Source organism: Archocentrus centrarchus, chromosome 5 (genome assembly GCF_007364275.1).
Source record: "Archocentrus centrarchus isolate MPI-CPG fArcCen1 chromosome 5, fArcCen1, whole genome shotgun sequence".
In the NCBI taxonomy this organism is placed as follows: domain Eukaryota; kingdom Metazoa; phylum Chordata; class Actinopteri; order Cichliformes; family Cichlidae; genus Archocentrus; species Archocentrus centrarchus.
The window spans coordinates 15,140,989-15,165,793 of NC_044350.1; the positions used below are offsets into that span (position 1 = coordinate 15,140,989).

Below are 24,805 nucleotides of genomic sequence, written 5' to 3' on the forward strand. Positions count from 1 at the left end.
GGAATATTTTTGCCCTGAGTGACGCCTGCCAGGTTTAAACCTCTGGTAAAATTATTATTTAACTTAAAACCAAAATCATATAAATACAATTCTTTTTATAAAATATATTAAATTCTTTTTATAGAAAATAAGCACAAATACTTGACCAAAGTTTACTTTTTTAACTTTATTTATCAAAGTGGATTGTTTACAGTGCAAAATAAACATACAATATCAACATATCAACATATAATGACCAAAGTTTACATTACTAACATTACTACAAGTAACATTACGTCAAAGGCAGTCAAAGAAAAGAAAAAAACACTTAAATCACGTTTCTTTAACTTTTCTCGCGATGTTCTAGTAGCTTGTACAGTCCCATCTGCAAACCAAGCTAAAGCTAAACTAGCTGCTAATTAATGATTGCCATGTAGTCAAGTTGATCCCAAGTATCAGTGAAGGAGCATCACGGGTGATTGGGATATGGAGTTGAGAAATATCAAGGACCAGGTAGTAAATACAGCTTTTGGTGAACTTAACTTTAGATAACCTGCCGGTTCTTCCCACCACTGCAGTCAGCTGGCTAGTCATGTTAGCGACATGACGAGCAAAGTTTTCTGCAAGGATGGCTCCTCACCGTGCAGAGATGTATGTATTTGATGTTGGAGTTTAACACCGTGAGGTTCTATAGATTTAGATGTGTGGTGTTTTCAGTTTTGTAGTGTACTTGGACACTTTCATTATGGTCCACATCATTCTGAATATTCCCAGTAGGAAGAAAAATGGATGTATGCGTGGAAGTGCGTAGGCTTATCACAGTCCAGATTTCTCTTTCTTCAGCGAAATAAGTGATAAATTAAAATGCTCATTGTTTTGTCTGTAACAGACTGCATCAGTCCAATGAGACTTGTTTAGTGAAGTCAACTGAATCATTGTCATCCTTCCTCTACAGTGCTTAACAAATTTATTAGACCACCTGTCTGGCGTAAAAACGACAAATAATTTAGAAATCTGTCTAAAAAAAAAAAAGTAAACTAAAAATTATGTTGTTCTTGATTAGGGAAATAACAAACTGAAGTCACGTTTTTATACAAAAATTTGAGCCAGTAAACATTCAACCACTAAAACTAATGTTTCAGTTCAGGAATGCAAGTAAATAACTGTGATCTGGCATCTCAATCAAAAAATAATAACCTGCTTTACTATTTTTCTGCTTTCATGTAAAACATTAAATTTGAAAATTCATGCATAACAACAATAATTATATTTTACCATTAAAAATATAATTTCACTATTAATTTAGGGCAGCTGTGGCATAAACCTTACACTGCATTGGGGTCTAATAAATTTGCTAAGCACTAGGTTTATTACCATCCTGACTTATTGAATTTTTGATCTGAAATCCCCACTATAATTAACTATGCCTCTGTGGGCTTATGAGAAACCATAAAGAACAGATTTTGATCTAATAACAACATATATTTATTTCCTTGTGATTTTTCTGTTTTTATGCTGATTTGGACCTATATGTCTGCAAAAGAAAGAAGTTAACTGATTTTACCTGTACTGCATGTCCATTCTGTCTTTCAGTCCCCACTGGTCCAGGCCATATTCAACCGAAATGCAGAAGATGTGACATTTTTATTAAACCACAAAGAAGATGTCAACTCACTGGTAATGTTGTCCAGCTTTGACTCAGCTCAGTCATGATACAGATTGGAACGTGCTGAAGGCATCGCATGATTGCACATTAAACATTCAGTGGAGTCAGGCTATAATTGTATTTTATTTTTTAATCTTAGGACCAAGAACAAAGCACACCGTTGCATGCTGCTGCTTATATGGGCGATGTTATCATTATGGACCTACTGATTAGTTCAGGTAAATAAAAATTAAAAACACTATTGTTGCAAGACAAAAATATTTCCTGTAATGACTAAAATGAATTAATCATGTACAAAAGATCTACAATATCACAAAAAATAAAACGCAGTGTTCCTTTTTTGTGTTCTCTTACAGGTGCAAATGTCAACGCCAAGGACCAGGGGTTGCTGACTCCTTTACACCGAGCAGCTGCCTCAAGAAATGAAGTACATTTCTATTTTCAAAGCATAGAAATGTGATAATCAGATCTGGATGTTTAACTTGTGCTTTTAATTTTTTCTTATTTTTGTTCCTGTCAGAAAGCTGTGGAGTTGTTGCTGAAACACAAAGTAGAGGTCAATGCACGGGACAAATTTTGGCATACACCCTTACACATGGCAGCTGCGCACTGGGCTGCAGGCTGTGCCAAAGCCCTCATACCACATGTTTGCAGCCTGGATGTAACTGACAGGTCAGGAAGGACACCACTACATCATGCAGCGCACAATGGCCATGGAGAGGTAAACTGAAGAGTCTTCTTACTGACTTTTAACGATTTCTAAACTGTTAAAGCCTGTGAATTTGACTGGTGTATTTTAACAGATAGCAAGGCTTAAATGTAAATGTATTAACATTAGGAAAGCGAATGATGAGTTTTTGGTCATTTTTGCAGCATTTTTTTTAAGTACATGCTTTGTTGTATTTATCAGCATAGATGAGTTTATGTAGATAAAGTTGTTTCATCATGTTGTCCTTTTACAGATGGTGAACTTGTTTCTGCGTAAAGGTGCCAATGTGTGTGCCAAGGACAAGAAGGAAAGACAAGCAGTCCACTGGGCTGCACACCTTGGTGAGTAGCGACACTCCTAACTCGCTCACAAGAAAAATGGGTGGGTTCAGAGAAAAAGGTGCTATCTTCTGAACTTTGTATCTGGTCCAGATGTAAATAACTGGAAATAAAAGCTGAGATGGTGATCTTTTTTTCATATTGATTTTTAGTTTTTATGTGAAACCCAAATGTTTTCAGTCTAAAGCAAAAATAAAGGGACTGGCCTCACTGTTCCAATACTTTTGGAGGGGAGTGTAATTGCATCTTGAATTGAATTTTCTTTTATGAGTGTAAAGAAGAACACGACTCTGTTAGAAATAGTAACAGTGCGCATAAATTGGAGGGGACTGGCATCCACCATGAGTGGGAGGCTTTTGGGATAAAATAATTTAGTCAGTTTATGTTTTGTGTTGAACTGAAGACCAAATTGTAAGTGTGAATATCTCATCACATACAGAGAAGCAGATTTTTTACAGAAAAGCTCTTTAATGAGCCAAAGCGGGTTATACAAAAAGTACTTAGAAAAAGTACCTTTTAAATTGTTAAGTGGGATATGCACAAAGCATTACATTTTTGTCAGTCAAAACAACAGTATGTTAGTTGTATGGCTATTAAAACTTCAGCATACTCAAGTGAGACCAGCAGACAAACTGCATGGCCTCTGATCCAGCTGTGTAACTAGCAAGTGTTGTGATGTGCTAGCACAAAAATATTTGTAGTAAATCTCTGCTCTTTTTTTTTTTTTTTTTTCCTTCAGGACATTTGGAAGTTGTGAAGCTGCTGTTGTCTCACAGTGCAGATGTGATGTGCAAAGACAAGCATGGTTACACTCCACTCCACGCCGCCGCTGCCAGCGGACATCTAGATGTGGTCAAATATCTGTTGAGATTTGGGTTCGAGGTAAAGTCCCTGTGCTTTGGTCACTTTTTCCACAGGTGAAAAAAGCTATCCAAACATAACTCGCCCTGTGTGAAAAAGTTATTATCCCCTCTTATTAAATTATGAATTAACTGATTAATTGTATTTTTTGGAAAGCTTACTTTCCAAAAATTACTCGAAGACTGCAGAAGAACATCTAAAGAGCTGCAGGCCTCACTTTCCTCAGTTAAAGTTTGACCTTATTTGACTTTGAAGAAGAGGTCAGAGGTCCAAAGTAATATGATATTTAGAATCCCCATATATCATTCCCTATATGCCTATATGTTGTCAATACAAACAATGGCAGTAAGAAACATAGTTTTAAAAAGCTCAGTATAGCATTATTATCACTTTGACCTTCAGATCAGTCTATTGACCTTGAAGGAGAAGTCAGAGGTCCAATGTGACATATTTTAAATCTTTATACGTACCTTCTATATGTTGACATACACTCCACACTTGCAAGAATCATAGTTTCTCAGTGACCAATAAATCATTAAGTTGACCTTGAAGACCTTAGTGGATGTAAGCCAAATTTTAAAGGATCGTTATCATGACCCTTCCTGACACCCCTAAAAGGTTTTTTCAGAATTCATTCAAAACGTTTTGAGCTATTGTGTTTCCAGACAGAATGACAGACATGCACGCAAATACTAGCAAAAACATAGCCTCCTTGGCAGAGGTAACAATTCTGCAAAATTCCTCCAATCAGTTTTTAGGTTTAGGGGGCAATTACTTTTTCACACAGGGCCAGGTAGGTTTGTGTAGCGCTTTTTCCCTTAAAAAACTGAATCATTATTTAAAAACAGCATTTTGTATTTATTTGGGTTTGTCTAATTTTAAAATGTGTTTGACGATCTGAAACATACAGTTCCAGTCAGAAGTTTGGACACTGTAAGTGTGACAAATATGCAAAAAGCTAAGAAATCAGGAAGGGGTAAATACATTTTCACAGCTTAAGATAACACTGGCTCAAATATATAGTATGTATCGGTATAACTTTGGACAAGTCAAATCAATAACTAACCATATAATGATCTACGTCAGCTGTCTTACTGATATAACTCGCAGTCTTTTTTGGGCATATGGCTCTTGTCATTTTTAAAAAGCAAATATTTTATCATTTAATGCTCAACCATTTTTAAAAATTTTTTTATTTAATATCTGGCTCTCAGATTGATGAACCCAACGTTTTTGGGAACACAGCGCTCCACATGGCCTGTCACACAGGGCAAGACACTGTGGCCACTGAACTGGTGAACTGTGGCGCCAACATCAACCAGGCCAACTACCACGGCAACACACCACTACACCTGGCAGCCGCCTCCTCCAGCGGGGCGTTGTCTCTTGAGCTCCTAGTCAACAATGGTGTTGATGTCAACATACAGGTTAAAAAAAACAAATCTTTTTTAAGAAGCATTTATTAATTTTTATTATATAAAAGGACCATAAATAAGAAAATAATCAAATATTGGTTGAGGGCGATAATTGGCTGAAGGGCTGAATGTTTTCTAATAAACAGAATAAAAAAGGCATTAGCCCTTTACATATGGCTGCAATGCACGGACGCTTCACTGGCTCCCAGATTCTCATCCAGAATGGTGACGTACATTCCAAAATCATGTTGCATATTGTGAAAAATTTCCACAATATACCCCAACTCAAAAGACACTTCACCAGGCATTACTTTTCCCCACTTTGCGCAGGGGGGGAGATCGATTGTGTCGACATAAATGGAAACACTCCTCTTCATGTTGCTGCCAGATATGGCCAGGAGTTATTGATCAGTACTCTGCTGACAAACGGTGCTGACAAAGGCAGGTAAGTCTGGGAGTTATTTATCAGCTGTATGATGTAATAAACTCAGAGCAGGTAATACAATGCACATGTAATACCACTGATTACCACTGTGTCTCTAAAGACAGGGGGTTGATGGGATGCTTCCGCTCCATTTGGCGGCGCTCTTCGGCTTTCCAGACTGTTGTCGCAAGTTACTGTCAAATGGTGAGAATTGTTTTTGAGTCATAAAGCCCATCTCTTTCTGTTTCTTAGTTGAATCTCTTCCTTACTAGATTTTAAATACAAATGCCCGGATTGTTTGTTTTGGTTCAGGTCAGTTTTACAACATGGTGCCAACAGGTGACCAAATGCAAGCTGTGGGGTTTGATATAAATATGATAGATGATCGTGGAAGGACATGCCTGCATGCAGCTGCATCTGGAGGGTGAGTGTTAGAGACTGATTAAATGCTTTGGCACTATTGGCACTATTTTTTCTTTATGCAGTTGTCAAGAAAAGGCTGAATCACAACAGCATTAATCATTATCAGTAGCTAGGTAAATTCATTTCACAACTTAGTAATATTAAGTGTATATTTTCTGTGTTGTTCAGCCACAGCACAGGTGTCAGTTGATGATGTGCTATGAATGACAATCGAGGGTCAAGCTATTTTAAAAATCTTAAGGAAAAAATAAACAAGCCAGAAGCAGACAATGAGCTTAAATTATACTCAGACACTTTAGAAATGTTTGTGAGCTATACGCCACACTTGAGATACACCAAGTTCTCAATTTAAGTCTCGTTTTTTGGGGTTTTTTTTTGCAGGAATGTGGAGTGCGTCAATTTGCTATTAAGTAGCAGTGCTGAACTGGATATAAAAGACAATTTGGGAAGGTAAGCAGTGCTGAATGTTTGGGGGTAAGAACTGAACTTTGGTGTTAGCTGACATGTCCTGTTTTACCTTGCAGATCTCCTCTGCACTATGCCACAGCAAATGGGAACAGCCAATGCACAATCGCCCTGGTGAGAGGCGGCGCAGACATCAATGAGTTGGATCTGACAGGCTGCAGCCCCCTGCACTACGCTGCTGCTTCACACACCTTCTGTGGGTGAGTCTTTACTAACATTTAAAATTAGCAAATTTCACTCAGAGGGAATGGGGCACCATGCTGTGGGAAGTTTAACATCTTCTCACCAACTACTGTTAAATACACCTGTTCAACTGCTTGCTACCACAAGTATGCCAATCACATGGCAGCAACTAAACGCATTAGGCATATAGACATGGGCAAGATGGCGTGCTGAAGTCCAAACTGAGCATCAGAATGGAGGAGAAAGGTGATTTAAGTGACTTTGAACATGGCATGGTTGTTGGTGCTAGACTGACTGGTCTGATTGTTTTACAAACTGCTGATCTAATTGGATTTTCCCGCACAGCCGTCTGTAGGGTTTAAAGAGAATGGTCTTAAAAAGAGAAAATATCCAGTGATTGGCAGTTCTCTGGGTGACAATGTCCTTTTGATGCCAGAGGTCAGAGGAGAATGGCCAGACCGCTTCACACTGATAAGGGAACAAATAACCACTCATTACAACCAAGGTGTGCAGAAGAGCATCTCTCAGCGCACAACATGTTGAGCCTTGGAGCAAATGGGTTACAGCGGCAGAAGACCACCTTGGGTGACACTGCTATGAGCTAAAAACAGGAAACTACGGGTGCAGTTTGCATGGCCTCACAGAAACATTGCCTGGTCTGATGATTCTCAATTTCTGCTGCAACATTCAGATAGTACGGTCAGAACTTGTCGAAACCACATAAAAGCATAGATCCATCCTGTCTTGTATCAACAGTTCAAGCTGGTTTGATGGTGTGGGGGATATTTTCTTGGCTACTTAGTGCCAACTGAGCATTGTATAAATGCCACAGTGACATCATGTCACAAAGCTCAGATAATCTCTAATTGGTTTCTTGAACATGACAATTGGTTCACTGTACTCAAATAGCCTCCAGACATCAGATCTCAATCCAATTGAGCTGTGGTAGATCAGGAGATTCCATCGTGGATGTGCAGCTGACAAATCTGCAGCAACTGCGTGATTCTGTCATGTCAGTGTGGACCAAAATCTCTGAGGAATGTTTCCAGCTCCTTGTTGAATCGGTGCCACAAAGAATTAAGGCATCTCTGAAGACAAAAGGGATGCTAGCATCTAATGAAGTGGCCGATGTGTGTATGGTCCATATTTTAAATTTTAAAAAGTGCTTTTTTTCCACAGAGGGGGCACAAACTCTGACTTCATTGTGGAAAAGCAACATGAAGCCTCTCTGTAAGTCACATTATATGGTAAACTTTTATTTACATATTATACTGTATGTGCTACACTATGCAGAATCTTAACTAATCATAATTTGAAGTTAGTTACCCAAGCCGCTGTAAGTAGTCCATTATCTCCGCTGCATTTTTCAAGTTACATCTTATATAGTGATGTTTTTGAGAGATGTTGAAAAAAGTGAATCTTCTTTGTCAGAAATTATTTAATAATTATAAGAGTTGATAAGAACAAAATCAGAGCCCAATCTGTGAACCCACACTAAACAGAGTGAAAAAAGTAAAAATCAGATCAAGTATTTTCTGTTAGACAATTAAAAAAATGCTTGGAAGTGCTGTGCGTATTTTGAAATTTCAGATATATTTATTATATACAGTGTCAAGTCACACCGATGGTTGTCTCAGTGCATTATCGGGTACCTTTACCATGCAAGACCCTAGAGCATTATTAGATCGAGACCTAATGAATGCCATTGAGCAGGCACATGGCAAGAGTGGGGAGAAAAGAAAAACCTTTTAACACGATAGGACCTCCAGCAGAACCAGGCTCGGGGGGCCGGCTGGGTTGCGAGAAACAACAGAAAAGAATATAGGAGAGAGGGGAAAACACATAATGTTAAGAACATGTAATGATGCCATATAAATGCATGGAGAGGGAAACAGAGGAGAGGTGTTTATATTAGTTTTAGCTTTTTCTTTATTTATTTATTGGAATTTAATGTTATTTTCCAAAGACACAGGAACTCTAAATTAATGTATACTAAGCACTTGTAATGTTGGAGTACATATGCAGTCTCTGGACTTTTTTTTTTTTTTTTTATTTCATTTCAGGTGTTTAGACTACTTGCTTGACAATGGGGCAAACCCAACTCTGAAGAACAGTAAGGGGTATAGTGCCGTCCACTATGCAGCAGCTTATGGGAACAAACAGCATCTAGAACTGGTCAGTAGTGTCTTTGATTTTTTTATTTATTTATATATTTTCTATTGAATTGAATGCAATCTGGACTCATTTGAAATTCTGTTACTTTTGCAGCTCTTGGAAATTTCTTTCAACTGTCTTGAGGAGGCTGAAAGTAATATTCCAGTCAGTCCTCTGCACTTAGCTGTGAGTATAAAATGAAAACCCTGAAAATTATGCAACTTTTGAAGAAGTCCTGCTAATTTACATGCTTTTAACTGTATTTTCTTTATGCATTTTGTCATCACAGGCATATTTTGGTCACTGTGAAGCTCTGCATTTGCTCTGCGAGACATTAGTGAGCCTGGACGTGAGGGATATTGAAGGCCAAACTGCCCTCCACCTCGCTGCTCGGAAAGGCTTCTCCTCGTGTGTGGAAGTACTGTTGAAACATCAAGCCTCCTACACATTGAAGGAGCACAAGCACAAGTGGACGGCTCTCCACGCTGCAGGTTTGTGCGCTTATCCCAGTACATGTTTGTGCCCATAAGATCAGTCTTGTGTGTATTTACATTGCATGTTTCAGTGCCCCGTTGATGGCTCTGGATGGATGTTGTTCTGAGAGTAAACCATACAACTTTGACATTAAGATTTGTTTTTTGTTTTATTTTTTAACTTAAGAACAAATTTGTTTTTATCTTTGAGCAGCTGCTGAGGGCCAAGTGGACTGCGTCCTCCTTTTGGTTAACATGGAACAAAGTGCTGAGATCATTGACAGTCCAGACACACAGGGACAGTGAGTCACTTTGCATTTTAATTTGTTTGTGATTTTATTTATTAGTCACGTAAATGTCCCACATGGACATTTGTGGGATGACAGATTTGTTTATTGATGCATGACAGTTGTAAAATAAACACGCTTGTGTAAAGTAGATGGACACTTCTCCACCAGTGACTGTGAATTGCTGGTCCAGTGAGTTTTCATTTTCATTACATTGATAGTGATTGGGTGATAACAAGGTAAGAAACTAAAGGAACAGATTTTATCAGATGTTACAGCAATAGCTGTGTATATTGGCAAAATATTGTCTAAACAATAAAAAGATACCTGATTAAGTATTGAGCATGGTAGCATGGTGAAGCATGGTAGTCTGACATTCAGGGAATTTATGCTTCTGTGTTAAATCTAGCCGGAGGTACTGCGTAACCTCACTTGCATCTCCCTGGAAATGTAACTACACATTGCATCGACGCAGCCTGCAACTATTGCGATTGGCCTGTTCAGTACCGTCACTTCCTCTTGACATGACAGTATTGTGCCTACTAACTCTTAAACAACTGAATTGTTTGTTTTTCAGGACAGCTCTCATGCTGGCAGCTCTCGGATGCCACACTGACTGCGTCCACATCCTGTTGGAGAAAAATGCAAAGCCCGATGCTGCAGACAGACAGGGTTTTACTGCATTACACAGAGCTGTGAGTATTAAATTGAATTATTTACTGCCACCGTCATGCTCCTGCCACATGATATGTCGTGTCCTTATCCTGCAGGCCATGTTGGGCAGTGAGGAGTGCGTATCAGCTCTGCTGGAACACGGGGCTTCTGCTCTGTGCAGAGACTCTCAGGGAAGGACCCCGCTGCACATCGCAGCGTCCTGTGGTCACACGGAGCTGCTCCGCACTTTGCTAAAGACAGCAAAGAAAGCTGACCCTCTGGACTCCATGTTGGATTACAAAGGCTACACGCCCACCCACTGGGCTGCCTACCATGGTGAGACATCAGAGTGACAATTCATTTCAGTGGGCGTATGCAATTTCAACACAAGGAGTTTGGTTCACTGCTGAACAAAGTCAATATAGACCCGTCCATTCATACATAGTTTTTATGTATGAATAAATGTACTTTATAGTGCATTAAATAATTGTAATTAAGATTTAAACATCAATTATATGTCCATTTGTTTCCTTTCTTTTTCAGGTCATGAAGGATGTTTACACATTTTACTTGAAAACAAACTTTTTAGCATCCAGGAAGGAAGTCTCTTCACCCCATTGCACTGTGCTCTGTGAGTACTGTGATTATACACACACACACACACACACACACACACACACACACACACACACACACACACACACACACACACTTATAGACACCAGTTACAGTAAATTTAGTGTGGTTCATGAACCACAAACCTCTGTTTGTCACATGCAGAGTTAATGGACATGATGCTGCAGCTGAACTTCTAGTGAAGACTTTTGGCCCTCAGATTGTCAGTGTTAGTGATGACAAAGGAAGGTAGGTGATTTTCATTTTCAAATCTGTCTGTCTGAAGTTAATATGATAGCTTTAGGTTTATTTTATACTTGCCATACATTTTCAAACAGTCACAATACACCAGTCAAATTATTTTTAGATGATTGCTACCCATTTTCAGGTTTCAGGATATCACTCAAGCTAAATTAATCTATTTAAAAATTGCTTAACCTGTAAAATGTTACTTTCTATATAATGTACACAAACTCTGGCTATTGCAGAGATACTGATACTACTACTACTACTACTACTACTACTACAAGAGCTACTCATTATTTAGTATGATTTATTAATTCAGCTTTGGTGGATTTTTATTTTTGCATCACCTTTCACAAACCAAACCATATTTTCTCCTTTGTTGGGCATGAATATGTCTGCTCGTGTGGTATTCTGATATGTGTGTTGCTTGAGTTCAGGACCCCACTGCACGCAGCTGCATATTCAGGAAACATTGCTGGGCTCCAGCTGGTTCTGGCCCAGGGAGCACAGGTTAATGCTGTGGACCACCGTGGATGCTCTGCTCTGATGATTGCTGCTGCCTGTGGACAGACCAGGGCTGTTGGTATGTGTGAAACAAGGAGGCCCATTAAAATCTTTTGGTTCCTTTCTGCACCTGAGAAACCTTTTAAAGCCTACCAAGACCATTGTGAGCTGGGGAGCTTCTCACCGAAGCTTCTTTTAGACCATTCCTGCATATTTCTGCTGTGGTTTTGATTCTCACAGTCCTCACTGATGGCTTCCTTTAATAAACCAGTTTGTTCCACTGTTGCACTCTCACGTGAAAACACCAAGCAAAGGCTTCTGACGTAGCAGACTGGGTTTGTTGATGTTTATTTTCTGTATTTCAGAGTTCTTACTGCACAAGGTGATGCCAGACCTGACCCTGGTGGATGTCAATAATAACACAGCCCTTCACTTAGCCTGCAGCAAGGTCCCATACACACACAAATGGGTGCACTATATGCATGCAGTGTCACACAAATATTTGCATGAGTGTAGCAGGAGATCATTTTAATATCAGGCACATAACGTGATTAAAAATGTGTTAAATCAAGTTTAAAATGTATAAATATTTTGGTCAACCTGTCTGACATATACTTATAATTTAATTTGACCTAATTATAATAATAGTTTCCCCTAACTGAACCCTGCAGTGGCTCATAATAGTAAGGACTGGTGTTGATATTCACTAAATATTTACATTACAGATGGTTTTAACAGCATTAGTCCAATGTGCTTTACTCTGCAGGGTCATGAGATGTGTGCCTTGTTGATTCTGGGAGAGATCACTGACTCCTCACTCATAAATGCAAGAAACAACGCTCTCCAAATGTGAGTTGTCTCAACACAGCATCCAATTATTCTTCATTAACAGTTATCTGCGTATGAATGTGCAGAATCTGTGGGTGAAGATTATTGGCACCTGAATGTTTTTGGTTTCTGTTTGTGGTCCGAGCCACATTGACCATGTTTGAGCAGGCTTTGGTCAAATGCAGGTTAAGAGTGGAGAGCAAAGAAAATGTATTTGCTGAAATGCAATCTCTCTGTTTTTTTCTTTTCTTTTTTTCATCTTAAAGTGCAGAAGCAGTGTGTGAAAAATTAAGTACCCCTTACTGCTTCCATAGGAATTAAGTAAGTAGCAGCTTAGTGCTGATAATCAAATCCACCGCCTCTATAAAAGCTGCAGTTTGCAGGTCTGGAGCACTTAGGTGTGCGTTAACACAATGCCAAAGAGGAAATATAGCAGCAGTGATCTAAATAATCAATTGTTGCTGCCCATCAATGCAGAAATGATTATCAAGTCAAAGTTCAGACCTCAACCTGAGTGAAATCCTGTGGTTCTCAGTGAACTGAATGTTTATTGCTGCTGAAGGTGGTTCTGTGAGCTACTGAATCATGCAATTTCTACATTTTGCTCTTAGGTTTTGTTAAATGATGGCAGACTGTAATATGTCACATATTGTTGTTCATCTCAGCTTATATTTACCTAATTTTAGACCCAGTGCAGATTAGATCATTTTTTATTATATCCTTATTCTGTAAAACCTTAGCATGACTGTAAACTATCACATGATGACCAGTGGTTTCCCACTATACCCGCATGCTGTCCCCATTTACAATGAATAACCTATGAATAACACAATCAACCAGTCTTGATGGACCTTTATTTTTACTGCAGGAAATTATGGAATGATGGCACACTTCCATTACGTTTTCCAGTAAGCAGTTAAGGAGCCATTATTAACGCAGCTGTGCTTTTCCTGTTGTGATGAGTCAAAAATGTCTAGTCTGAAAAGTTCTTTGTAGTTAAATTTGTCCTCAGTGCACTGTAGTCAGACCTCTTATTCTCATGCAGGCCCCTTCACATCGCAGCAAGGAAAGGCCTGGCGACTGTGGTGCAGGTGTTACTGAGCAGAGGAGCAGCAGTCATGGCTGTAGATGAGGAAGGTAAGTTAGGACTGTGATAAGAATACCAAAGTAGGTATATTCAACCCGGAAAGGTTAATTATTTGCCTTTTAATCCTCTGCAGGCCACACACCAGCTCTGGCCTGTGCCCCGAACAAAAACGTAGCAGACTGCCTGGCCCTCATCCTTTCCACCATGAAGCCTTTCCCTCCCAGAGAGGCTGGCCCCAGCGCAGCCTCCCACTTCAGCCCCATCCTGAAGAACTGCACTATCGCTGCCTCCTGCGGGTCCAGTGGAAACCTGTGCCATGCCTAAGCGCAGGACCCTAAATTTCACACTGTCAGTCAGTATTAGCCTATAAGCCACTTTTAAACGAAATGCAGTTTCAGTTTCCCAGCGTAACCCAAAGTCACCACGAACACCTGTGGCTATGCATAAGCTTTTTCCTCTCTCGTGTCATGGCATTTATTAAACAAGTATCATGATTTATGCATATGCTCATTCACCAGTAGCATAAAAACTAGTCTTACTCTAATAATAGCTTTTATATTATTCTCTCTGTTAAATGTAGTTATTTTAATGACGTACTAACCTTTAGATATGAGTGGAAGGTTTAAAATAAGCACACTACACAAGCCTCCCCTCCTGAACCTCATCCATGGTCAGTATTTACTTCTATTTAAGCAACATAATCTGAAAGCTTCATGTTTGTCCTCAGCTGATACGAGTGCGCGAATGCTCAGGTGTTTGGTGTGTGTTTGATTTACTTTGCATATTAGTAGATGCTGCTTCTAAATATTAATGTTTTAATATATCTAATAGGTTCTGTAAACATTTTATGCAATTAATAGCACTATTTTCATATCCTACCCAGGGTGTAGCAAACACGCCCATTATTCTAGTATTATCATGATTAAAACTTCAGTTAGCTTAACAGTCATAAGCATGTCTGTAGTTTTAATGAGAGTTTATCAAGTCTAGTGTATATAGAGCTCTTAAAATGAAGTTAACCTTGAAAATCCCAAATGATTGGATTAACCTCAGGTCAGTGTGTACTGTACTCCTGGTGCAATAACAAGCACTGTTTAGACTGATGTTACATACTACTATAAACTATGAGAGAAGTATTTCAGTTCAATAAGCCAGTCAGGAAAATGTCAGCTAAATAGGTATCATGTTAGTTGCTGTGAACACTTTGAACACATAAGGGGGAAAAAATAATCTTACAAGGCTTTAAATGTCTAGTGTTTCTAAATAAGTGGTGGATTAATTAAGTTAATTTCAAATTCCAGGAGCCTGCAACATAATTTTTTTTTCTTATAAATGGTTAAAGACCCAAAGATGACACACAAACACGCACATTTGAGAAGTAGGAACTAACAAATGCTCTGCTTTTTTCTTTGTTTTAATGACACACTTGGTTCTCAAAATTCATGTGAAGCTTTATTTAATCAATGAATTGTTTCAGGTTTAGTTAGAAATGTTTTAGAAACAATCTGTAAGGCACGGATAATTAGGTAAATTATAGGGGTTTTATTTTTGATTTTTCTATTCAAGGTTGCAGTGGGAAAGTACCCAAAGTGACTGTACATTAAGTAGGTCTGTTCCTGTTAAAAAAAAAAAAAAAATGCAATTTTCTGATCACTAATGAGATTTTAAACAAATGTTATTAAATTTGAGGTAAATGAGTAAAAAAAAATACCTGCACTAATCCAAACAAGCCTCACTGCCTCTCTTCAAAGATCAAGCTTTTTATAAATGGTGTTGTGCATTAAATGTTTCTTTTGTTTTAGTCAAAGTCAAAACCCAGACATGCAGCTGTTGCCCTTTTTCTAAATGAAATTTTTTCCTAGTTATAGCCGCTGTTCTTAAAATGCCTTTAAAATATTTGCACTCTGACATCAAAGTTTACATTTTAATGTGGTGCATCCTTCTGAGGTTTATGATGTGTCATGTTTGGATTAAAATAGGGAAAAACATCTGTAGGACATTTCGAAACACAAAGTGTGGTGAAATGTGACTAATATTTGTCTTCAGGAATTGCTCTGTTGCAGCATTTCATGTGAACAAACTGCGTCTTCCGTACAATTTACTCAGATTTCAGGATGTGACAGCTTGAATAAAGTGTGGTTTGGTTGTGGCTGGCACTCATAGTATGACAGAATAAATGAATCACTACCATCTGAAGGAGTTTGCCTGTTTTATTTTTTGTTTTCTTCCCCAAAATCTCACTAGTTTTATTTAAAATTGAGGCAATCATTTCTTGCCTTAAGGAAGCAGCTGATCTGTGTGGATGTGTAGCTTCATTTTTGTCACAGGTTTGTATAGTTATTTTATATTAAATTATTTTTAAATTTTTGTTTTGTTATTTTCCAGAAAGGACTTATTGTATTAAACTTTTAGTTTGGTTTTTACCTGTTTTAAGTATTTTTTTTGCTGTTGTTTTATTATAATCTATATTTAATATGGGGCAGGACAGAACAAATTGTATGCATCTTCCTCTTTTTTCAGTTGCTCGCTTTAGCGGTCACTACACCAGATCATCTGCTCTCACCTCCCTCTGCATGTCCTCCTTTACTACATCCATGAATCTTTGTGGTCGTCCTCTTCTCTAGCTGCCCGGCAGCGCCATCTTCAGCATCCTTTCTAGAGTATATCCACTATCCCTCCTCTGCGCATGTCGAAACCATCTCAGCCTTGCCTCTCTAACTTTGTCCCCAAACCGCCCAACCTCATCTGTCCCTCTGGTGTACTAATGAAAATGATATTTGTCACAGGGTAACCCGTGCCCCTAGAAGACTACATGTGGTAATAGCCAGTAACACACTGGAAGGACTATTGTTATGACATCTTGTCAGCAAAATAGATGTTTCAGTGAATGTGAGGCCAATGCTACTGTGGTCCAGTCCTTTGGTTTACTTTAAATTTAGTTAGTTTCAATAGGATGCAGATTTTTGGTAATTTTTTTTCCTGAGCATTAACATTATTATTTCCATGCTATGAAAAATAAAGATACAATGGGCCCACACATTAAAAACCATTTATTAGTACAAAGTCATGTCAATCAGCAATATTACCAAACAGTGGTGGCGCCAAGGGGGGGGCGCTAGGTGGTGCTATAGCGCCCCAAAGAAAATAGCTTGTGTCTGTGTGTGTTGAGAACTGAAAGAACAAATGATCCTTCGTAGCCAGTGGGGGTTCCTGATATGGGCAACATGGGCAGCTTCTCATCTAGGGCGGCATGCCCGCCCCCCTACGCATTGCAATCGCTGCAGCAGCGCCTACCGCGCTACTCCACTTGTGGGGTAATGGGCGCCCTCTGCCTGCTATGTGGTGCATGTACCTTTCTGCCATGGTCTGACAGGTTGTAACAGAAGGCAAGGAGCTATTTATGCTTCTGTAAATATATATATATATATATATATATATATATATATATATATATATATATATATATATATATATATATATATATATATATAGGGCTGCAACGATTCATCGATTAACTCGATTAAATCGATTCTAAAAATTTAAATCGAAAAATTTAAATCGATTCTAAAAATTTATCGACACAAATTTACTGTGTCGATGCTTCGTTTAAACTCGGTGTAAGCGGCGCTCCTCACTAGCATTAGCAGCATTAGTGCTGACGTTTTTTTGTGGGTTTATTGGGGGCTGGCAAACCAACATAGAACTGCATTACCGCCACCTACTGGACTGGAGTGTGAATCACTCACGTATACACAAGCACACATTCTAAAAAGCTCTCCGTCGCTGCGATGGATTTCATTTAACACAGAGTGGATCATCTAGAGTTGCCACCTGTCTCGTAAAATACAGAACCCCGTATGTTACGGGACTCCGTGGAATACGGCTCCGTAACATGCGGGGTTCCGTACTTTACGGGACGGGTGGCAACTGTCGCTGACATGCATTTCCACGCCTCCACTGCTCTCTGTGTGTCTGTGTGTGTTGTGCTCGCTGAGAATTTCAGCTGCTATTTTTGTCTTTACTTCAGCTGTAGCTACCAGAACTAGTTTGCTAGCGAGCGCAGGCCATTAGCACTAGCGATGGTTCGGTACCGGAAGGCCCGCCCCCCAGGACTGAGGGGCTCCTTCAAAATATTTTTTATACTTTAATCCCTTATTAGTGACTAAATATAGACCTGCAGTAGAAACGTATTTTCGAGAATGCTTGTGAATACAAAGCATTACACCATTACTCACACATGCGCCATGGCTCCCGCAGCCACTAGTTTTTGAAAACACTCATAGCAGGCAGCGGTTTTAACTGCGCAAGCGCAAAGAGGCGAAGCTGTGACGGTGAGCTCAAGTAGTGAAAAAAGGAAAAGTTTTTCCAGCGTCCAAAACAGCAGCTTTTTCTTTTAGTAACCACCATTAAATCTGTGAAACAGCTGGAGGTCCTTCATCAAGCACCTGATCAGCAAGTGTTAAGGTGAAGAAAAGAGAACTTTGTAGCTGCTCCATTCACCGCTGTTTGTTCACATGGCGAGAAACTGCATTACGGAAGTTAAAATATGCAGATAAACTGTTAATAAAAAAAAGTATTTCTTATCCGATTACTCGATTAATCGCTGGAATAATCGATAGAATACTCGATTACTAAAATAATCGTTTTATGCAGCCCTATATATATATATTTTTTTTTTTTTTTTTGGGGGGGGTATTTTCTCATATTCAATGATGCTTGAACATCGTTTGCAGTAATGCGCTTTCATATATTCAACATCACTTGATTTCAAGGCGTTTTTTCTGTTTGGAGTGAAACATGCAGTGTTCATAATGCGCACAGTTAAGCAACATTTAAAGTGCGATTCATTATTGAAGAATGTGATTAATATTTGAGAGTTTTTTAGACAGGTTTTGACATTGTCCATTAAACGGTCAGGATGCCGGCTTTCACTGAGGTGCATTTTGCTGGTGACTGCTTTCTAAAAAAAAAATCTTTTTCTCTCTTTCTCATAATGATTCAAGTTCACCCCTTTTGATTTGGGAAAGATCACATGCATGTTCTCACATATGCATGGATATGAGCACGTATGCTAATGATGTATCAAAAGAATACCAGCTGATGGGTATCTCAGCCTGTAGCTGATTGCACATAGGCTAGTTCACTTTCCTGAGACTGAAACGTTATTGGTACTTCCGCCATGCAAATACTGTACATAAATACATTTTAATCATCAATGTCACGTGGTAGCAATGGAACGCCCCATTTAAACTAGTTTGTGTAAAAAAGATTCGAACGTTCCGTGGCGCCCTTATGGCGATGGAGCAAATATCAAAAGCAGTCAAGGTTGGAGCTGTACTAGTAACTTTGTATCTGACACACTTTCACTAAACTTGGTTTGCGATTACATTTTCTACAAGCCCTTAACTGAAAGAGAAGACAGAGGCTTAGATTGCTGCCATGTCCAAAAGAAGCAGCTATCCAAGAAATGGTGAGGCTCCTCCTCAATGGAGCACACGGGAACAGCATCCTTCAGTAAATGAAATTGACCGCCTCCGGACGGAAAACCGCAACCTCCAAGAGAGCACTTACAAGCTGAAGGGACGCATCTATGGGCTTCTAGCAGAAAGAAGAGAATTGGTCCACTCAAATGAATTTGACTCCATTACAAAAGAAATGAAGCAACTTAAGGAAAGGAACAAAAAGCTGGAAGAGGAAAACAAAAGGATGAAGGAACAAAATGTGAATGTGCAAGAAACATGGAACATAGCAAAACTGAAAGAGGCACTCGTCCAAAGCAGAAATCCAGAAATGAAGGAAGAGGAATTTCTGAGTAAGAAACATGCTGAAGAAATGCATGAAATGCTAAAGATGAACTTTGTGAAGCGCCAGCAGAAGCAAGAATTGGAGAAAAGAAATCCAGCAAAGGACAAGGCATTTCTGAGTAAGAAACACGCAGAAAAAATGCATGAAATGCTAAAGCAGAACTTTGTGAAGCGCAAGCAGAAGCAAGAAGTGGAGAAAAGAAATCAAGAAATCAAGCAGAAGCAAGAAGTGGAGAAAAGAAATCAAGAAATCAAGCAGAAGCAAGAAGTGGAGGATTATGAGGAACTGGTGAGGAAGCACCAAGAACTGGAGGCCAAACATGCAGAAATCCAGGAGAAAAACATGGAATGGGAGAAAAAATATGGGCAACTTGAAACAGAGCATAAGGAACTGGAGGAGACAAAAGAGAACAGGCAGAAATACAGCAAGCTTGAAGAAAAATTCCAGGCAGTGGTTGAAGAGTTCAACAAATTCAGGGAGAAATGTCAAAAAATTGAGGAGGAAAATGTAAAATTTGTGCTACAAGTGGCAAATTTGGAGGAGAAGAACAGAGAGCTCGAGGAGCAACAAAAGAAAAAGAAAAAACGCTCCAAATTCTTATGGTCCAAGTCAGGCGATGCAGAGGCTGAGAAAAAAGCCAAGAAAGCTAAAGAAAAAGTGGATCAGGAAGAAGAGCCAGACAAGAAGAAAAGAGGTGGCTGGCGCTGGTTCACCGGACATAAGAAACGTTCGGATGACAGAAGTGTGGAGGAAGCTGCTGATGGTTCTGCTCAGGCTGGAGGACAATAGTTTCCACCGCAATCCTCCCTCCACCTCCACCTTCACTCCTCCTTTCCTCTACCGTTTTCCTTTCTTCTCTCTCCCTCTCTGATCCCTCTCCCTTTCCTCTTTCTTTCTCTCTTCTCTTCTCGCTCTCTCTACGGGCAGCATGGAGGCTCAGTCATCAGCCTCACAGAAACTCTTCTCTGTCCCTGCATAGCATCAATCTTTCAATAAATAAACTAAGCATCAAAAAAAAAAAAAAAAAAAAAAAATGTTTCTGAACGCGTCTTCTTTTCTGCAGAACTGCAACTGTAAAGCCTGTTTATCTATAAACTGGAAACCAGTATTAGTGTTAGGACTGGGTAACAATAATAATCTCTTGTAACCTGGTAAAACAGCAAGTGTACTTTGAGGCTGTTGGGCTGTTAAAAAGGAAGACACCCTTTTGGGAATTATGGGGATGACGCAGCACTTCTGACCTTTCAGCTGCCTGTAGAAAAGATATCAGTGATAAAGTTACTTTGGATGATAAATGATTTGTCACAAGAATAAAAATGTACACATCAGGCAAAAATAAGAGTCTGCCTTTCACAGTGTTCTTCTATGGATAAAGCAATCTTCACTTCAATGGCCTTAGATCACTTTAATGAAACTGCCATAGAAGTGGAGCTTCTGTTTAAGTTCCATAAAACACACAAACATGGTTCACACAGATGTCAGGTGCATCAAAACGGCACCTCCTCTGTCCTTGGCATTGTTTCTACTCATTATTTATGATTTCTCACTCCAAAATCTTTTTTTTTTAAAGGGCCTCAGAAAACAAAATATTGACAGGTACCCTGGTCATGTAGCTGGAACAGATAGGAAAGTAATATAGCCTATGTGCAATCAGCTACAGGCTGAGATACCCGTCACCTGGTATTCTTTTGATACATCATTAGCATACGTGTTCATATCCATACATATGTGAGGACATGCATGTGATCTTTCCCAAATCAAAAGGGGTGAACTTGAATCATTATGAGAGAGAGAAAATGTTTTTTTTTTTTTTTTTTTTAGAAAGCAGTCACCAGCAAAATGCACCTCAGTGAAAGCCAGCATCCTGACTCCTAAATAGGGATAAAGAGACTAGCTGAAACCAAACCAGACAGTGTGGTGATTTTGATGGCACCCCCACTCTCAACAAAGTCACCAGAGTCCAAACATCAATTCAATTCAATTCAATTTTATTTATATAGCGCCAAATTACAACAAACAGTCGCTTCAAGGCGCTTTGTATTGTGGGTAAAGACCCTACAATAATACAGAGAAAACCCAACAGTCAAAAACTACCCCCTATGAGCAAGCACTTGGCGACAGTGGGAAGGAAAAACTCCCTTTTAACAGGAAGAAACCTCCAGCAGAACCAGGCTCAGGGAGGGGCAGTCATCTGCCGCGAGCGGTTGGGCTGAGGGGAGAGAAAAGACATGCTGTGGAAGAGAGCCAGAGATTAATAACAATTAATGATTAAATGCAGAGTGGAGTATAAACAAAGTAAATAAGGTGAATGAAAAGAAACAGTCTATTGTGGGAACCCCCCCCAGCAGCCTAGGCCTATAGCAGCATAACTAAGGGATGGTTCAGGGTCTAACTATAAGCATATAACAAATACCAGCAATGCTGGAAGCCCTAACTATAAGCTTGATCAAAAAGGAAAGTTTTAAGCCTAATCTTAAAAATAGAGAGGGTGTCTGTCTCCTGAATCCAAGCTGGAAGCTGGTTCCACAGAAGAGGCGCCTGAAAGCTGAAGGCTCTGCCTCCCATTCTACTCTTAAGTATCCTAGGAACCACAAGTAAGCCAGCAGTCTGAGAGCGAAGTGCTCTATTGGGGTGATATGGTACTATGAGGTCTTTGAGATAAGATGGGGCCTGATTATTCAAGACCTTGTATGTGAGGAGAAGGATTTTAAATTCTATTCTAGATTTAACAGGGAGCCAATGAAGAGAAGCCAATATGGGAGAAATATGTTCTCTCTTTCTAGTCCCTGTCAGTACTCTAGCTGCAGGATTTTGGATCAGCTGAAGACTTTTCAGGGAGCTTTTAGGACAGCCTGATAACGAATTACAGTAGTCTACCCTAGAAGTAATAAATGCATGGATTAGCTTTTCAGCATCACTCTGAGAAAGGATGTTTCTAATTTTAGAAATATTGCGCAAATGCAAAAAAGTCATATTTGTTTAATATGTGCATTGAAGGACATGTCCTGGTCAAAAATAACTCCAAGATTTCTCACAGTGTTACTGGAGTCCAAAGTAATGCCATCCAGAGTAAGTATCTGGTTAGACACCATGTTTCTAAGATTTGTGGGGCCAAGTACAAGAATTTCAGTTTTATCTGAATTTAAAAGCAGGACATTAGAGGTCATCCAGGCCTTAATGTCTTTAAGACATTCTTGCAGTTTAATTAATTGATGTGCGTCATCTGGCTTCATTGATAGGTAAAGCTGAGTATCATCTGCATAACAATGAAAATTGATGCAATGCTTTCTAATAATACTGCCTAAGGGAAGCATGTATAATGTAAATAAAATTGGTCCTAGCACAGAACCCTGTGGAACTCCATAATTAACCTTAGTGTGTGAAGAAGACTCCCCATTTACATGAACAAATTGGAGTCTATTAGATAAATATGATTCAAACCACTGCAGTGCAGTACCTTTAATACCTATAGTATGCTCTAATCTCTGAAAATGTTATGATCAACAGTATCAAAAGCTGCACTGAGGTCCAACAGAACAAGAACCTGAAGATGAGTCCACTGTCAGAGGCTCTAAGAAGATCATTTGTAACCTTCACTAATGCTGTTTCTGTACTGTGATGAATTCTGAAACCTGACTGAAACTCTTCAAATAAACCGTTCCTCTGCAGATGATCAGTTAGCTGTTTTACAACTACTCTTTCAAGAGTCTTTGAGAGAAAAGGAAGGTTGGAGATTGGCCTATAATTAGCTAAGACAGCAGTGATGGCTTTTTAAGTAGAGGTTTAATTACAGCCACCTTGAAGGCCTGTGGTACATAGCCAACTAATAAAGACTGATTGATCATTTTTAAGATAGAAGCATCAATAATTGGAAAGACTTCTTTGAACAGTCTAGTAGGAATGGGATCTAACAAACATGTTGCTGGTTTGGAGGAAGTAACTATTGAAGTTAACTCTGAAAGATCAACTGGAGCAAAAGAGTCTAAACAAATACCAGCAGTGCTGAAAGCAGCCGAACATGAAGATAAATCTTTGAGAAGGTTATGAATAATTTTTTCTCTGTCAAAAATTTTATTTGTAAAGAAATCCATGAAGTGACTACTAGTTAACGTGAAAGGAATACTCGGCTCTACAGAGCTCTGACTCTTTGTCAGCCTGGCTACAGTGCTGAAAAGAAACCTGGGGTTGTTCTTATTTTCTTCAATTAATGATGAGTAGTAAGATGTCCTAGCTTTACGGAGGGCTTTTTTATAGAGCAACAAACTCTTTTTCCAGGCTAAATGAGCATCTTCTAATTTAGTGAGACGCCATTCCCTCTCCAGCTTTCGGGTTATCTGCTTTAAGCTGTGCGTTTGTGAATTATACCACGGAGTCAGGCACTTCTGATTTGAGGCTTTCCTTTTCAGAGGAGCCACAGTATCCAAAGTTATACGCAGTGAAGATGTAAAACTATTGACGAGATAATCGACCTCACTGGGAGCAGAGTTTAGGTAGCTGCTCGGCCCTGTGTTGGCACATGGCACTGAAGAGCATAATAATGAAGGAATTACATCCTTAAACTTAGTTACAGCACTTTCAGAAAGTCTTCTACTGTAATAAAACGTATTCCCTATTGCTGTGTAATTCATTAAAGTAAATGTAAATGTTACTAAGAAATGATCAGACAGGCGGGGGCTTTCAGGGAATACTGTTAAGTCTTCAGTTTCTATGCCATATGTCAGGACAAGATCCAGAGTATGATTAAAGTGGTGGGTGGGCTCCTTTACATTTTGAGAGAAGCCAATTGAATCTAACAATAGATTAAATGCAGTGTTGAGGCTGTCATTCTCAGCATCTACATGGATGTTAAAAATCACCCACTATAATGATTTTATCTAAACTGAGCACTAAATCAGATAAAAAGTCTGAGAAATCAGACAGAAACTCTGAGTAAGGACCAGGTGGACAATAGATAACAAATAGAACAGTTTTTTTGAGTTTCCCAATTAGGATGGACAAGACTAAGAGTCAGGCTTTCAAAAGAATGAAAACTTTGTCTGGGTCTTTGATTAATTAATAAGCTGGAATTGAAGATTGCAGCTAATCCTCCTCCTCGACCTGTGCTTCGAGCATTCTGACAGTTACTGTGACTCGGGGGTGTTGATTCATTTAAACTAACATATTCATCCTGCTGTAACCAGGTTTCTGTAAGGCAGAATAAATCAATATGTTGATCAATTATTAAATCATTTACTAAAAGGGACTTGGAAGATTAAGATTAAGATAGTGTTAATTTGTCACATGCACAGTTATACACAGTACAATGCACAGTGAAATGTATTTTGTACCTGCAACCATATATACACACACATATAAATAAGAAGAAGAATAAAAATAAAAAAAAGTAATTCACACTATACACTATACTCTATATACTATACACTATACACACTTTTATAAATTATAATATTTACATTGTGCAATAATGGTCCAGTTAGGGCTCAGAGTTGAGCAGACGGATGGCTTGTGGGTAAAAACTCTTCTTCAACCTTTCAGTCTTAGTCCTCAGGCAGCGGTAACGCCGGCCTGATGGGAGCAGGGAGAAGAGAGAGTGTCCGGGGTGGCTGGGCTGTTTTAGGATCTTCATGGCCCTCAGCCTGCACTGCTTGGTGTAAATGTCCTGCAGGTTGGGGAGGGTGGTTCTGATGGT

At 39.2% G+C, this 24,805-nt stretch overlaps 1 protein-coding gene across 5 annotated transcripts; it reads left to right on the top strand.

The window, feature by feature from the left end:
* Positions 1 to 342: 342 nt before the first annotated feature.
* ankrd52b (ankyrin repeat domain 52b) lies at positions 343 to 14,962 on the top strand. 5 transcript variants are annotated; one of them, XM_030728953.1, is made up of 28 exons: positions 466 to 492; positions 1,573 to 1,656; positions 1,785 to 1,863; positions 2,002 to 2,072; positions 2,166 to 2,366; positions 2,608 to 2,695; positions 3,432 to 3,574; positions 4,768 to 4,980; positions 5,115 to 5,193; positions 5,299 to 5,413; positions 5,514 to 5,596; positions 5,705 to 5,816; positions 6,197 to 6,265; positions 6,340 to 6,480; positions 7,643 to 7,693; positions 8,527 to 8,638; positions 8,732 to 8,803; positions 8,907 to 9,108; positions 9,305 to 9,392; positions 9,955 to 10,072; positions 10,148 to 10,367; positions 10,575 to 10,662; positions 10,812 to 10,895; positions 11,330 to 11,475; positions 11,762 to 11,844; positions 12,163 to 12,245; positions 13,270 to 13,361; positions 13,445 to 13,635. In XM_030728953.1, exons 1-28 carry the CDS (start codon positions 466 to 468, stop codon positions 13,633 to 13,635), a joined length of 3,135 nt encoding a protein of 1,044 aa, XP_030584813.1. The 5 variants fall into 5 exon arrangements, with proteins under 5 accessions (XP_030584811.1, XP_030584813.1, XP_030584812.1 ...); XM_030728952.1 differs by lacking the exon at positions 466 to 492 and adding an exon at positions 516 to 630; XM_030728951.1 differs by having other exon boundaries at positions 343 to 492; positions 5,115 to 5,413; positions 13,445 to 14,962.
* The last annotated feature ends 9,843 nt before the right edge of the window (positions 14,963 to 24,805 follow it).